We start from the raw sequence: 16,178 nt of genomic DNA, 5'->3' as shown, positions 1-16,178 counted from the left end.
GTAAACTCCCAGTTTCCGGTGTCCGAAGTTGTCCTTGACTGGTCCTAATAAAGTTTTCATTTTGGATGGAGGGCAAAACATGCACCTGACATTATATTTTCTGCGTATTCTGCCAATCTTTGCCGATGTGTTCACAACATACAGTATGATCGCCGTCGCAACTGATTTGTCTTTGTCCTCGGAAGGCTGCGGTCTCAGTTTCTTTGGTCTTAAGGTGCGTTTTATCCACCAGTTGTTATAACCGTTCATGCAGAACATGGCCTGCAAGTGCTGTAATTCAGTTGCTAGGCTGTCACAGTCCAAGATTTCGCATGCTCTGTGCATCAGTGTGCTCAGAACACCCTCTCGCTGTGAAGGAGCATGACAGTTGGAGGCATGCAGGTACAAATCTGTATGTGTCGGCTTATGGTAGGCGCTGTGTCCTAGAGTCCCATCTGCTCTTTGCTTGACAAGCACATCCAAAAATGGTAGACTCCAAGAACGCCTGAAGATGGCAAGAAGTTGGCTTACCGAAACATCACACCTTTTGGACGAAGCTACGTGGCTGAATACCCAAGAAATTGTCAAGATTTCTGTACACCAGGAAAACCTCAGATCACACATTGATTGTTTTGCTAGGTAGGAGATTTTCCAGCTTTGGATTTACATTTTAGAAATACACTTTAACTGTCGCTTTGTTCACTTCTGCATAATCTCTTTTAATATTTTTGCTCAGGCAAACAGAGAGATCTTCTAAATGTCACTTGGATAAATGGACCTGTTTTTCTCCTGGTAAGCTGTTAGACAATATGTTCTCTTTTTGACTAGATTTATCAAGGTAGCCATTCACTAAACATCTAATATCCAGTTTGGTGAAAGAAAATCCCCAATGTGTAGCCCTGAAGATACCTTAATGCAACATTTCTTCTTCTTCTTCTTCTTCTTCTTCTTCTTCTTCCTCAGTTAATACTGGTTGTCCTTCCAATTTTTTTGGATGTATTTCCAGAATTTTATTTTGTAGGGTCGATCTAGGTACACTATACAAATCACACATTTTCTATATGATAATTTGCCACACTGAATATCATGAAGAGCTTTATCTAAAAGTTCTGGGTCATAACTGCACTGTACTTTAGCACCATCTTTGCTTTTATATGTTCTTGGCAGTGTCGAAGATTATCCCCCACAGTACAAAATTGTAAAAGCCATCATTATTTCATAACTTTATACAAAACACTTGAAAGCAACTGTCTCAGTCCCATAGGCCATGTATCTCATTGACAACTGCAGTTATAATACTTTTCTGCCTGTGCAACAATAGAAAGTTTCCACTTGATACTGTTCATCAGTTCATCAGATATTTACCTAGGTAATCATTCAGCCAAAAATAAATCACAGAACGCGGGAAGTACAATCTTGGGCTTAAGATAATTGGCACACAGAAGTGAAAATAAGCGGCAATTCGTTGCTATGCAGGTGCAAAGAGCAAATAAACCATACTGCGCAAAATCCCCCCCCCCCTTCCCCCCAGGCCAACTTCAATATGCTGAGGATAGGAAAAGTTATGATACATGCAAAAACATGTAGCAATGCAGTATTACCACAAGCACAGGCTATAACTGCAGGTGGCAACAAATATATATACAGTGCTTGTATTGTGCTTTCAACAGTATACTCACAACACTTGGACCCTCCATATTTTCATACAGCAAATACTGCCATTTTTCTCTGGTGTTCTTCATCGGGTTTCCAACAGGGTTCATGTACCACTTAAAATATTCACTGTACAAATGCTCCATTTTGTTCATAATTCCCATTTTTTCTCGAAACTTGATAATACATCTACAAAGAATATTCAAATTAGTACTTCCACTGTAAATAACAAAATGTTTCAGTCACAGAACAGTAGAACAAACATTAAAAATCAGAATACAAAACCACATGCATAATTTTTATACTGATCACAGCTAACTTGCAGCAAAAGAGATAAAATGAAAAAATTGTATACATCCTGTAATTTGAAATTTCTTGCCGTTAAACCCTCTGGCAACTCATTACTAGTTATGTATTTATGGAATACAGAATGGAGATAGGGCTTCTGTTATCCCAAAAAGTGTGTATGGTTTGACATGTTAGATTTTTTACAAAATGTCTCATGTGTCAGATTAAAAATTAGCATCAAGCTATTACATAAAGAGTCAACACTGGAAGAAAAGTAGCTATAGTCTCCCAATTCAATAAAAAGAGCAAAACTGCTCAACAGACATGGAACACTTCTGGAGCAACATATGGTCAAACCCGGTACAACGTAACAGACGTGCACGGTGGATACAAGCAGTAACAGACGCATACAAGATGATACCACAAATGCCTGAAGTGATAATTTTGCAACATGAAGTCACCCAAGCAATTAATTCTACTCACAATTGGAAAGCCCCTGGAAAAGATAAAATAGCAAATTTCTGGCTAAAGAAGTTCACCTCAACACATTCACATCTAACTAAATTATTTAACAGTTACATTGCAGACCCATACACATTCCCTGATACACTTACACATGGAATAACTTATCTGAAACCTAAAGATCAAGCAGACACAGCAAACCCAGCAAAATATCGCCCATAACATGCCTACCAACAATATACAAAATATTAACTTCAGTCATTACACAGAAATTAATGACACATACAACACAGAAGAAAATTGTAAATGAAGAACAAAAAGGCTGTTGCAAAGGAGCACGAGGATGTAAAGAACAACTGATAATAGATGCAGAGCTGACATACCAAGCTAAAACTACGCATACATTGATTACCAAAAAGCTTTTGATAGTGTACCCCACTCATGGTTACTACAAATATTGGAAATATACAAAGTAGATCCTAAATTGATACAGTTCCTAAACACAGTAATGAAAAATTGGAAAACCACACTTAATATCCAAACAAATTCAAATAATATCACATCACAGCCAATACAGATTAAGCGTGGAATATACCAAGGAGACTCATTAAGTCCTTTCTGGTTCTGCCTTGCTCTGAACCCACTATCCAACATGCTAAATAATACAAATAATGGATACAATATTACTTGAACATACCCACACAAAATCACACATTTGCTATACATGGATGACCTAAAACTACTGGCAGCAACAAATCAACAACTCAACCAATTACTAAAGATAACAGAAGTATTCAGCAATGATATAAATATGGCTTTTAGAACAGACAAATGTAAGAAAAATAGCATAGTGAAGGGAAAACACACTAAACAAGAAGATTACATATTGGATAACCACAGCGACTGCATAGAAGCGATGGAAAAAACAGATGCCTATAAATATCTAGGATACAGACAAAAAATAGGAATAGATAATACAAATATTAAAGAAGAACTAAAAGAACATATAGACAAAGACTAACAAAAATACTGAAAACAGAATTGATGGCAAGAAACAAGACAAAAGCTATAAATACTTATGCTATACCAATATTGACCTACTCATTCGGAGTAGTGAAATGGAGTAACACAGACCTAGAAGCACTCAATACACTTACACGATCACAATGCCACAAATATAGAATACATCACATACATTCAGCAACAGAAAGATTCACATTAAGCAGAAAGCAAGGAGGAAGGGGTTTTATTGAGATAAAAAACCTACATTATGGACAGGCAGACAACTTAAGAAAATTCTTTATAGAACGAGCAGAAACTAGCAAAATACACCAAGCAATCACTCATATAAATACATCAGCTACACCACTGCAATTTCATAACCACTTCTACAACCCTTTAGATCACATAACATCAACAGATACGAAGAAAGTAAATTCGAAAAAGAAAACAATACATGGCAAGCACCCGTTATAATCTCACCCAGCCACATGTCGATCAAGATGCATCCAACACATGTCTAAGAAAAGGCAATATATACAGTGAGATGGAAGGATTCATGATTGCAATACAGGATCAAACAATAAACACCAGATATAACAGCAAGCATATTATTAAAGACCCCAACACCACAACAGATAAATGCAGACTTTACAGACAACAAATACAAACGGTAGATCACATCACAAGCGGATGTACAATACTAGCAAATACAGAATACACCAGAAGGCATGACAATGTAGCAAAAATAATACATCAAGAGCTTGCCTTACAACATAAACTTATAAAACAACACGTACCCACATACAAGTATGCACCACAAAATGTACTGGAGAATGATGAATACAAATTATACTGGAACAGAACCATTATAACAGATAAAACAACACCACATAACAAACCTGACATCATACTCACCAATAAAAAGAAGAAATTAACACAACTAATCGAAATATCCATACCCAATACAACAAATATACAAAAGAAAACTGGAGAAAAAATTGAAAACTACATCCAACTGGCTGAGGAAGTAAAGGACATGTGGCATCAGGATAAAGTTGACATTATACCAATTATACTCCCAGGAGTCATACCACACAATATCCACCAGAACATCAAAGAAATACAGCTACATCCAAACTTATATATAGAACTACAGAAATCTGTAATTATTGATACATGTTCAATTACCCAAAAGTTCCTAAATGCAATGTAACATATACCGTACAGTTAAAAGGAAGTCACGCTTTATCGAGGTCCGCGTCACTTTTCCATTTTTGACCAGACATAACGTCTGAGAAAAGAAAGAATAATAATAATAATAATAATAATAATAATAATAATAACAACAATCCCATGTGGAGTTGATAGTCTACCATCAGGCACCTCCCCAGGTGGCGGATAGGGGAATGCTCTCCAGATATGGAGGGTACCGGGGAAATATAATACCCGGGGTGGACCCAAACTATCAACCGAAATCCACTAACGTCTGCCTGGTATCCAGCAGTTAGGGGTCAGCATCTGTTTGCCTAGATGGTGCAGCTACAGCAACCTTCTTGATCTCAACAATCAAGTTATATTCCTCGTGATCTTTCCTTGGAAGGACCATGACCAAGTTAGTTTTCAACTTGAAAACCAAACATGATGATAACACAAGGAATGAATCCACTACCCCGGGCATCAGTCGCAAGGCTGGCTTTACCTAGTCATTGGATTCTGGGGGACCAGGAGCATCATGTTACACCTAAGGTTGAGAACCAGACGATGTCCAAATTATTACGCACAAAAAACAAAGACACTTCATCGGTACACTTAATACTAATACTCTCTTCAAACTGGGCAAGATCAAACAACTTACAGACATGCTGCAAAATTCCAGATCAAAATCCTTGCAATCCAAGAAACACGATTTACGGATGAAAACCATTTTGACACAGACTACTACAGGAACTACAAAGAAAACAATCAGTTAAAACTAATGAGAAAGGACTCGGACAGTTTGGTACAGCATTTGTAGTCTACAAATCTATCAGTGACTCTGTCATTGACTTCCAGTCTGCCTCAGAACGTATAACAACGGTCTCCGTCAAATTGACCAACAAAGCATACACCTTGATCAACGCACACGCACCGACAAAGAACGATAACAAGAAGAACCCCCAGAATGTGGATGACTTCTGAAATGACCTTGTAGAGACAACAAACAAAATTGCCACACACCATGTAATAATCTTGTTAGGAAACTTTAACACACAATTAGACAAAGAGAAAAAAATACAGGAAAATCATCGGAATCCATACAGCTCACAAGAGATCCAACAAGAATGGGGAAGGATTGATAAGCTTTAGTGAAATTTTGGCCTCGTAATTATGTCAACACAATTCAAAAAACACAACAAGAAACTGTATACTTGGAAGTCACCCAACATTGTGTGGCCATCTCCAAGCGTAACACAACAGAAATTCTGAATGTGAAAACGAGAAGAGGATTTTTTGAATCAGACCACCATCTTCTACAGATAAAGACCAGATTACAACCCAACAGAAAAAAGTCAAAACTAAACAAAGTGCTGAGACCAGACCCCAAGTACATAAAACTCAACAAGGAAAACATCTTACAGGAAATTAGTCAGACAAACACCACAAACTGGACAGAACTTGTGGATGTCCTCAAATCTGCGATGAACTTGGGTCAACCCCCAAGAAGGAGAAAACACAGATGGTGGAAAATAATACGTGACCAAGCAATAGAAGAAAGGACCAATGCCTGGAAGAACTTCAATAGTCACAAAACATCAGAAAAATGGCAACAATTTCTAGTAATCCAAAAACAAACCTCGAAAACTATTCGGAGGGAAAAAAGAAATTATGACAAACGGCGACTAGATGAGATAGAACAAGACTTTAAGAAGAACAACACCAGGAATTTTTATAAGACGTTTAAAGAACATATTGCAGGATACCAGCCACCCAACCTTTGCTTCAAGAAACCGGATGGTTCACTAGAAACTAACATGAAGAATAACTGTCAAATTCTTGCAGACTATTTCAACAAACTTCTCAGCTGCAAAAGACATACAGAGAATATTCACTACCAGACATCTACACCAAATCCCGATGCTAAACCACCAACCACCAACGAAATAGTAGAAATTATCAAGACTCTGAAAAACAATAGAGCCCCAGGAGGAGACGGAATTATTGCAGAACTATGGAAACTAAATGATGAAAGATTAACAGGAAAAATCCACAAAATTATATTAAACATTTGGGAAACAGAACAGATCCCTTCTGAATGGACATGCACACTCATCCATCCACTCCAACAAAACTGAACCAAATAATTACAGGGGTATCCCACTCGTGCCGGTCACATATAAAATCCTATCAAAAGTTCTCATCAACAGATTAGAAGAACAAGCTGACCCACAAATAGGAGAATACCAGGCTAGTTTTCGCAAGGGACAATCTTGCATAGAACAGATCTGGAATCTGAAAATGATTCTCCAGATGAGAAACACCCAAAACACAGTGGTCACTTTTGTAGATATTAAAAAGGCCTATGACTCAATAGACAGAGTAGCGCTCTGCAACATGCTGGAAGAATTCAGAATTAACAGAAAGACAAGAGCAATCACTCGGCAAAAACATTAACTGACACAGTCTCCAAGGTTAAATTTATGGGGAATATCTCTGAACTATTTGAAATCCAAACTGGAGTGCGACAGGATGACGGACTTTCACCATTACTCTTTAATATAATTTTTGAAAAAAATCATCAGGACTTGGGAAAAAGAAGTCAAAGGAATCCAAATTGGCATTAGAAAAGATAATAGATTCAATGTGAAGTATTTAGCCTTTCCAGAAGACCTTGCAATCCTCACAAATAATAGAAAAGAAGCCACTAACGCCATAGATAAGTTACACGAAATTGCACAAAGAACTGGCCAGCAAATTTCATATGAGAAAACCCAGTACATAGAAAGAGTGTCACAAGATAAATTGCCTATTGTGGCAACCCATGGGAAAATCGTACAAGTACCACATTTTAAGTACCTGGGAGAAATCACCCAGCCATCAGGGATCAACCTAAAGGCCTATGAGGAAAGAATAAAAAAGCTACAGAAAGCATATAAACTCATGTGGAACTATTATAACAAAAAGTCCATATCCATTAACGCAAAATTGAGGCACTACAACAATGTCGTACTTCCGGAGGCACTGTACTCATCTGAAACAGCACGAATAGGTGGGCAAACTAAAATCAAAGAAATAGAGAAACAAGAAAGGAAAATTCTCAGGAAAATTTTTGGCCTGATACAAGAGCAAGGAATCTGGAAGAAGAGACCAACATCAGAATTATATAAATACACAGACAAGATTACGGATAAAATAAGGAAACGGAGAATGCAGTTCTACGGACATATCCACAGGATGAATGAAAACTGAATTTCAAAGTGAATTCTTAAAGTCATCAACTCAGGCAGTGGAAAAACAAATTGGATGAAAGAAGTTGAAGAGGACCTCAGACAAGCACACATAACAGTAAACGATGCAGAAAATAGAACTGAACTCAGGAACATCATCAAAAAACAAATTTGACACCACAACACAGAAGAGACCGGGATGCAAATGGACAGCGGCGCAAAAGAAACAACACAGTGAACACATTAAGATAATCTGGGCTCAGAAAAAACATAAACAATCATTATAAAGGAATTCAAGTTCAAACGCTCTCTTTAAATGGGAATAATCAAAAACAATAATAATAATAACAGTAACAATAATAATCCATTTGACATCTACTACCAAAGAAATACCTCCTTTACATTTTATCACGAATCACTTTCTCTAGCTATAAGCATCTACGTTGCTCTTGGATGTTTTATAATGCCATCTATCCACCTTCCATTGGGTTTTGTCTTGGTCTTTCATCATCCTTTAAAATCCAATAATACGAACTATCCTTGGCCAAATGGTGTACCAAGGTAGTGACTTATATCCAGGCACTGGGAATAACAACTGTTTGTTTGTTGACCATGAACTAACTCAGTACAGCTTTAGAGGATAAAGGTCCACACATGAGTACAACTGAATGTCCATCTATGACAATGTGTTGTAGATGCTTACTATGACAAAGTCAATGAACATCTGTAGTGGTAATGTGCAGGGAAGTGGTGTAGATGTGCAGCACTATGGTCCCACGAGGCTGTGAGATCATGGTCAATCAAGCAGCAGGTCCAATGAAGTGGGGCCGTCCGGGGCAGCTGATGGGTGCCCAGCAGCTGTGATCCAGGCAAAGGTGCAAGGCAGCACTGTGTGACAGCTAGCAGCTCAGAGCTGAACTGGCCATTGAGAGGCAATGCAGCAACTTAAGCACCCATCAGTCGAGGTGTACAGGTGTATTGCCAGATGAACATGTGACTGCATGGGCAAAAGTGCAGCGCTGTTTACTGCAACCTGCACACCATGTATCAGTGCAGACTGTGCTCCCAGATGCTGTGGCAGCTGTAGAAGGCTTGGTGGTAAACAGCTCAGCGGCTCTTCTGTTGATGAACAACCTCCTGTGGTACGGCAGGGGCCATACCTGGCCCACGAAACGTAACCATGAGTGCACTGGCCAAATATGCAGGGGCCCAGGCCTGCATATACAATATAAAAAATTTCTTTTGTCCATCAGTCATCCATTTTCCTGGTTATATGACCCAACCACCTAAATTTCATTTTCATTACAATTATAATTATTTATTTATTTCCATGTAGAATTGCTAGTCTCCCATCGGGCGCCTCCCCAAAGAATGGATAGGAGAATGCTTAACAGGGATAGTGGGTACCAGGGAAATAAAATACCCAGGATGGACCAAAACTAGAAGCTGCTGCTTTGTAGCATGATATTTGCTTATCAAAGACTATAAGCAAGGGAACTTTAAGAATAAATTACCTGGTCCCTCAGGTTAGGGGTTGGGCAGTGGGCCAACTCCTCACTAATGTGAAAAAGTTAAAATGCTAAAAAACGTAATCATATGCCTCGGAAAAATTGAAATCATGGGCAACAAACAGGCAAAGAAAAATGGAAAATGACATTAGGATGCTGGAATGTGCATGGTATCTCCACAAAACTGAATAGATTAGCAACAGAAATTGACATGTTCAAAATGGATGTTGTACTCTCTGAAACCAAGAGAAAGGCAAAGGAGAACAACAACTTGGTAATTATGTACATATTTTGAGTGGTGTGTCCAAAGTGGTAAGACCCAAAGCAGGAATCTCCATTATGATAAAGAAAGCATGGAGAAAGAGAACCAAAATTTTGGACTTTATTAATGAACATGTTATTATGATTGAAATTACTATTTGCCAGGGACGTTGTAATTGTTGGTGTACATGTACTCATGAAAGATACAAGAGACCAGGAAAAAGATACTTTCAGGATAATCCTTAGGGAAACTGTAGAAAAAATCCCAAGGAGGAAGGAACTGATTATCATGGGCGATATGAATGGAAGTGTAGGAATTACAGAATCATGTACGACAGTGGGAAAACACGGAGAGACAGAATGTAATGACAATGGAGAATGACTGATTTGTGAACAGTTTGATCTGAAAATTACCGACACATTTTTCAAACATAAGGACATTTAAAAATATACTTGGCATCAGAATACTAGGAACTCCATTCTACAATAGATTATATCATCATTAGACACACAAGTAGATGCAAGGAAGCAGATGTTAGATCTTATAGAGGAGCCAAGTGTCGATTAAGCCCTTATCTAGTACAAATGAAGAGTTTTTGGCCTTGTAAGACTGCAAAGAATGATATTAACAACACTAAAACGAATAGTGCTGAGAAAGTTCAAAATCTCCACTTCAATATTGACAGCCTACAAGATGAAAGTATACGACATTCTTTGCTGCCAGAATGGAAAGGACATAATTAGAGGGAAGTACATAGGAAATATATGAATATATAAAAACCAATGTTATGAGTATAGCAAGAGAAGTGTTGAGGATAAGGGAAAACAACCACAGCCGTACAGCAGAATGGTGGTCGGAGGAAATAGAGGTGACAATTAAATAAAAGAGGAACACATTCAAACCAGTGGTTGAATGTCAAAATATCCATGGGTGTGCTGCCGGTCTATAGTGTCCAACGGGCCCGTTGGACACTATAGACTGGCAGCACACCCGTGGATATTTTGACTATCACATACGCCGGGAGAAACTCAAGAATCACAGTGGTTGAATGATAAATCAGAAGCAACAAGAACAGTCTACACGGAAAAGAATGATGTGATGAAAAAAAACAAGTACAGCAAAAGCATGGGAAAGGACATGTATTAATGTCAATAGCAAACTAGGATTTGGGAGAGTGAATGAAGTGTGGTCAGTATTAATGGGGCTTCAAAAAGAGATGAAAGCCAAAACTGATCTTTGACTGATAACACCAAAGGAATGGGAAGAATATTTCTGGAAATGATTAAATGAGGATAGAGAAGAATATCTGGAGAAAGGAACAGTAGAAGGAAAGTAACAGGAAGGGTAGGAGGTACAAATTTTAGAAAGCAAGGTGAGCGAGGTACTCATAACAGGGAAGAATGGTAAATCACCTAGACCAGGAAGTATCAATCTGGAGTTCTTAAAAAAATGGTGGTAATATGATTGTGAAACTAATAAAACAGTTATTCAATAAAATGTTACATTGAGATTCAATATCCAAGGAAATGAAGATAGGATATATTAATATAATAATTAAGAAAGGGGATCACAAAAGCTGCTTGAACTATTGAGGAATTTGTGTTATACACACATTAATGAGAATCTTTGGGAAAATAATTAAAAATAAGCTGGAAATAAATTTTAAAACACAAGAAGAACAATGTGGCTTCACAGCCGGTAGATCATGTGCAGACCATTTTTTCACATTACAACAGATATTAGAGAAATGTAGGAAAAAATCAAAAAACATAGGATTAATTTTCATAGGTTTAGAAAAAAGCATATGATATTGTCCCAAGAAAACTACTTTGTAGAGCATTACACATGGTGAACATAAAGCATCCTTTAATTAAACTTCCCCTTACCACCAACATGATTTAAAATCTATATAGACGTAAATCTGAAGATATAGTCTCATAAATGCAATGGGATGGGCCTAGAAATTAAAGATGGAGTTTATTTACATAACCTACTATTTGTTGATGATCAAGTAGTTATAGCACAAGATGAGGGTGATGCAAATTACATGTTTAATCAGTTAACAATAGAATACAGAAACTGCAGATTGAAGATTAATCATCATAAAACAAATTACCTCACTAATGATCCAGTTGACTTATCCATAGAGGGTATGAGAATTAAGACAGTCAATACTTTCTGTTGTTTGGGACCCATTTTTGAGATGGAGGGAAAATCAAAGGTAGAAATTAATAAAAGAATTAGCAGTGGAAGGAAGGTCACTGGAGTATCAAACTCAGTCTTATGGAGCAGACATATAATAAACTGAACCAAAAGAATTGTGTATAAAGCAATACTAGAGAGCATAGTTATGTATGGAAGGAAGCCAGAATACCAAAAACAATCCTGGAATGGGAAACAGACGGAAAGAAGAGAACGAGACGCCCTATGACAACCTGCCTCAAAATGTACAATTAAAAGGAGAAGAATGGCACAGAGGAGGAAAATGTATAAGATCGAAACGCCTGGAGGGACATCCTGAGGGGATAAATTAATATCTTATGTAACAGATGTATTAATTTCCAGGTATTTGTTATACTGGAGGAAAACGTTTGTTTAGAGGAACATATCAATAAATAAAAATAAAAATAATTATTTCTTTGCCTTAAGCCTGTTCCTTGAGATATTTGTTCTTTTTTTTACCTCTCATTATGGTTCCCACCAGGCATGTCTCTGCAACTCACTGTGCAACTCTCAGTTTTTTAATGATTTTCATAATAAAAGTTCTCCTCTCAATGCCATGAGTTAAAATTTGCAATACACACAGACTGTAAACTTTCAAACATGGTGTATTAAATTTTTCAATTAACAGATGAAGCTCATCTGCACTAGAGGCAAACAGTAGTGCAGTAGAATGAAATTTTCACTCTACAGCAGAGTGTGCACTGATATGAAACTTCCTGGCAGATTAAAACTGTGTGCCCGAGTTCGAGTCTCGGTCTGGCACACAGTTTTAATCTGCCAAGAAGTTTCAGTAGTGCAGTAGGTAGCGTAATGTAATGTTAATCAAATACAGTTAATGGTTTGTTAGTTCAAATCTCCTCAGTAAGATGTCTTCAGCAAGAGTAAGGTGGTTCTGGTATGTTCCACTAAGGCATATTCCTTTTTGTATTCTCAATATAAGGATCTAAAAATTTCCTCTATTTGTCAATGAGAGTAGTTTCCTTGAAATGAAATCCCAGCAACTGACTCCTTTTTCAATCTGAATTACTATCTTGAAGAAGCCTAATGTTAGTTGCAGCAGCAATGTATATTTCTTCATAGCAGGTACCACAGCAACAAATTTACTAAAAAAAGGTGGCCATTTCCACTTTTACTGTAATAATGAAATAAAATGATTACAGCAAAAGTGCAAAATGTCACCTCCTTTTAACAATGTCTATATCCTTCAGGTTGAACCAATGCCTTAGGATATCAGATTCCTGAGAAATGAGTACAAAATCTTGCTCAAAATCTATGACTCCCAAACACAGAGTAGTAATTCAACCTTACTGCTCCATTCTGTAATCAGTTCACAACTTGCAAATGACCCTCTGTGTAATACTCAATTCCAAAACCACGTTTTTCTGTTGCACGGTTAAAATGTAATATCTGTCCTAAGCACCGCACCAGGTGTGGGAATATTGAACATGCCGCCACCACCAATGGTGCCATCAACATGACAGAAGGTAAGAACTGATCAAAATGCAATGCACATAAAACATGAGTCACAATGAGAATTATGGTAGTTCCCATGAATCACGTTCATTGACTTAGCTAATCCAGAACCAAACTGTCACCTTTCAACCTTACCAGTAACTCTGTCATTTGCTTGCTTCATAAGAACAATGAAACAGTTGCCTTTCAACCCAACCTACAACTTGGGCTATGCTACAGATCAGTCAGTTACAACAGCCTACATAAATAAAAATACAAAAAAGTATCTACCTGGCTTTGGACATTGTCATATGCCACAATATAAAAGATGATGTTCAATCCATCCACTGGTGATAATTTTAGTATCCTGTACACACTAAAATTGTTACTAAACATATAGAAAAAACTGTTATACTTGCTCTTTGCTTCTGGTGGTGGCTGAGGACAGTGTAATATACAATGTACAGTGGGACAACCTATTTTACACATACACAGAACCGAAGAAAAATTAGCATTAAATCTTCTAATTTACGGTTTTATACTTGAGTCACCAAACTAGGGTAGCGAGAGGTGAATGTACAATGTATATTCCAGTTTTTTTGCAAATATGTACATTGTACATATTTGCAAAAACCTGGAATCGTGATAAAGCTGACAGAAGTTATATAATTGAACATTTTGGGTGTTAGTGTCTACATACGGGTGTTCACCAAATATTATGTAAGGGTATGGAAATTTAAAATGAAACTAGAAGTCTCTTATTAATGTCCTTTCCTCCCTTTGACTTTTATACCGCTCTTAATCTATGGTCATAAATATCACACTTCTTCATTTTTCTGCATGTCTTCCTTTCTTTCTAACTTCTGAAGGATGATGCGTAGGATCCTGAAATGTGATACTTCCATTCACATTTTCATACTATGGACAGCTTTCTTTTGTAATGGTCATTTATAGAAAGTACAACCTTTCATTTCCCAGCTATTGCTCAAGTTAATTGTTTCAACTTCTTAAATAAAATATCTTCCTCTTCAATCGAATTTAAATACACCTTCTGACGACAGATTAAAACTGCATGTAAGATTTCAGCTTCATTCCAAATGTTTGGATTCTTTTAGGCATGTTGCAGCAACTGAGCTATCTGAATTTACCTTAAATCTCAAATTAAATCCTAAACCAACCAAAAGGTCTCTCACGCACAACCCATGAAGGTCCAGACCTATGCTGTATGCTCTTTTATCCTGTATCCTGAATAAGACCTATATCCTAGTTTCTGCTGTTAACAAATAATGGTGTCTAAAATTATAATTACACATAATTTCATTATTACACATTTTTGGTAAAATAGCTTGCAGAAGAAAATAACTTACTGTACCTTGCTCGCACTTGCTGCGCAATACCTTTATGCAAAACACTCAGTGTAGGACTGAAGGTCTCAGATCCTTCAGCAAGCTTCCGAATTTCCTATAAGAAATTTAAAATTACATGAGTAAACAATGTCTCATACTTGTCACACTGATGTCTCATCATAAAATTCTATTCTGATAGTGATGATGATGATAGTAATAGTAGTAGTAATAATAATAATAATAATAATAATAACCAGAACCAACCAACACACAGAAGAAACCCACAAAACCAGCATGGCAACACAGGCTACAGACCAGAATAGCAAAACTGAGAAAATACATCGGACAGCTAACACAATTTATAAGAAATGAAATGTCAGACAAAAAATGACAAAGGTTAGGTAAAATCTCACAACAAGAAGCGATAGAGCAATAAGATGAAAAGAAGCAGAAATTACAAGCATTGGCCAAACGACTTAGAAGATACAAAAAAAGTGAAAATAGAAGGAAACAAAACCAAACATTCAACACAAGCCAAAAGAAATTTTACCAGACAATAGATAACACACACATTAAAATAGACAATCCACCAAACATAACAGACATGGAACACTTCTGGAGCAACATGCGGTCAAACCCGGTACAGCATAACAGGCATGCACGGTGGATACAAGCAGAAACAGATGCATACAAGATGATACCACAAATGCCTGAAGTGATAATTTTGCAACATGAAGTCACCCAAGCAATTAATTCCACTCACAATTGGAAAGCCCCTGGAAAAGATAAAATAGCAATTTTCTTGCTAAAGAAGTTCACCTCAACACATTCACATCTAACTAAATTATTTAACAATATAATAGAGGGAAACATTCCACGTGGGAAAAATATATCTAAAAACAAAGATGATGTGACTTACTGAACGAAAGTGCTGGCAGGTCGATAGACACACAAACAAACACAAACATACACACAAAATTCTAGCTTTCGCAACAAACGGTTGCTTCGTCAGGAAAGAGGGAAGGAGAGGGAAAGACCCACTTCCTTTCGTATTTCCCTCTCCTTCCCTCTTTCCTGACGAAGCAACCGTTTGTTGCGAAAGCTAGAATTTTGTATGTATGTGTGTCTATCAACCTGCCAGCACTTTCGTTCGGTAAGTCACATCATCTTTGTTTTTAGATATAAATTAGTTAACAGTTACATTGTGGACCCATACACATTCCCTGACACACTTACACATGGAATAACTTATCTGAAACCTAAAGATCAAGCAGACACAGCAAACCCAGCAAAATATTGCCCATAACAAGCCTACCAACAATATACAAAATATTAACTTCAGTCATTACACAGAAATTAATGACACATACAACACAGAAGAAAATTGTAAATGAAGAACAAAAAGGCTGTTGCAAAGGAGCACGAGGATGTAAAGAACAACTGATAATAGATGCAGAGGTGACATATCAAGCTAAAACTACGCATACATTGATTACCAAAAAGCTTTTGATAGTGTACCCCACTCATGGTTACTACAAATATTGGAAATATACAAAGTAGATCCTAAATTGATACAGTT

General features: G+C 37.1%; 1 protein-coding gene across 1 annotated transcript in view; it reads right to left on the bottom strand.

Moving 5' to 3' along the window:
- Positions 1–16,178, bottom strand: part of LOC124595695 (DNA-directed RNA polymerase, mitochondrial) — a 294,066-nt gene that overhangs the window by 143,164 nt on the left and 134,724 nt on the right. The window contains exons 10-11 of the mRNA XM_047134553.1: positions 14,626–14,714; positions 1,659–1,821 (exon numbers count right to left, since the gene is read on the bottom strand). Of these exons, the coding sequence (XP_046990509.1) occupies positions 1,659–1,821; positions 14,626–14,714 (252 nt within the window). The remainder of the gene's footprint in view (positions 1–1,658; positions 1,822–14,625; positions 14,715–16,178) is intronic.

This window comes from Schistocerca americana, chromosome 2, assembly GCF_021461395.2.
Source record: "Schistocerca americana isolate TAMUIC-IGC-003095 chromosome 2, iqSchAmer2.1, whole genome shotgun sequence".
In the NCBI taxonomy this organism is placed as follows: domain Eukaryota; kingdom Metazoa; phylum Arthropoda; class Insecta; order Orthoptera; family Acrididae; genus Schistocerca; species Schistocerca americana.
This window is presented reverse-complemented; position numbering and strand designations above follow the sequence as displayed.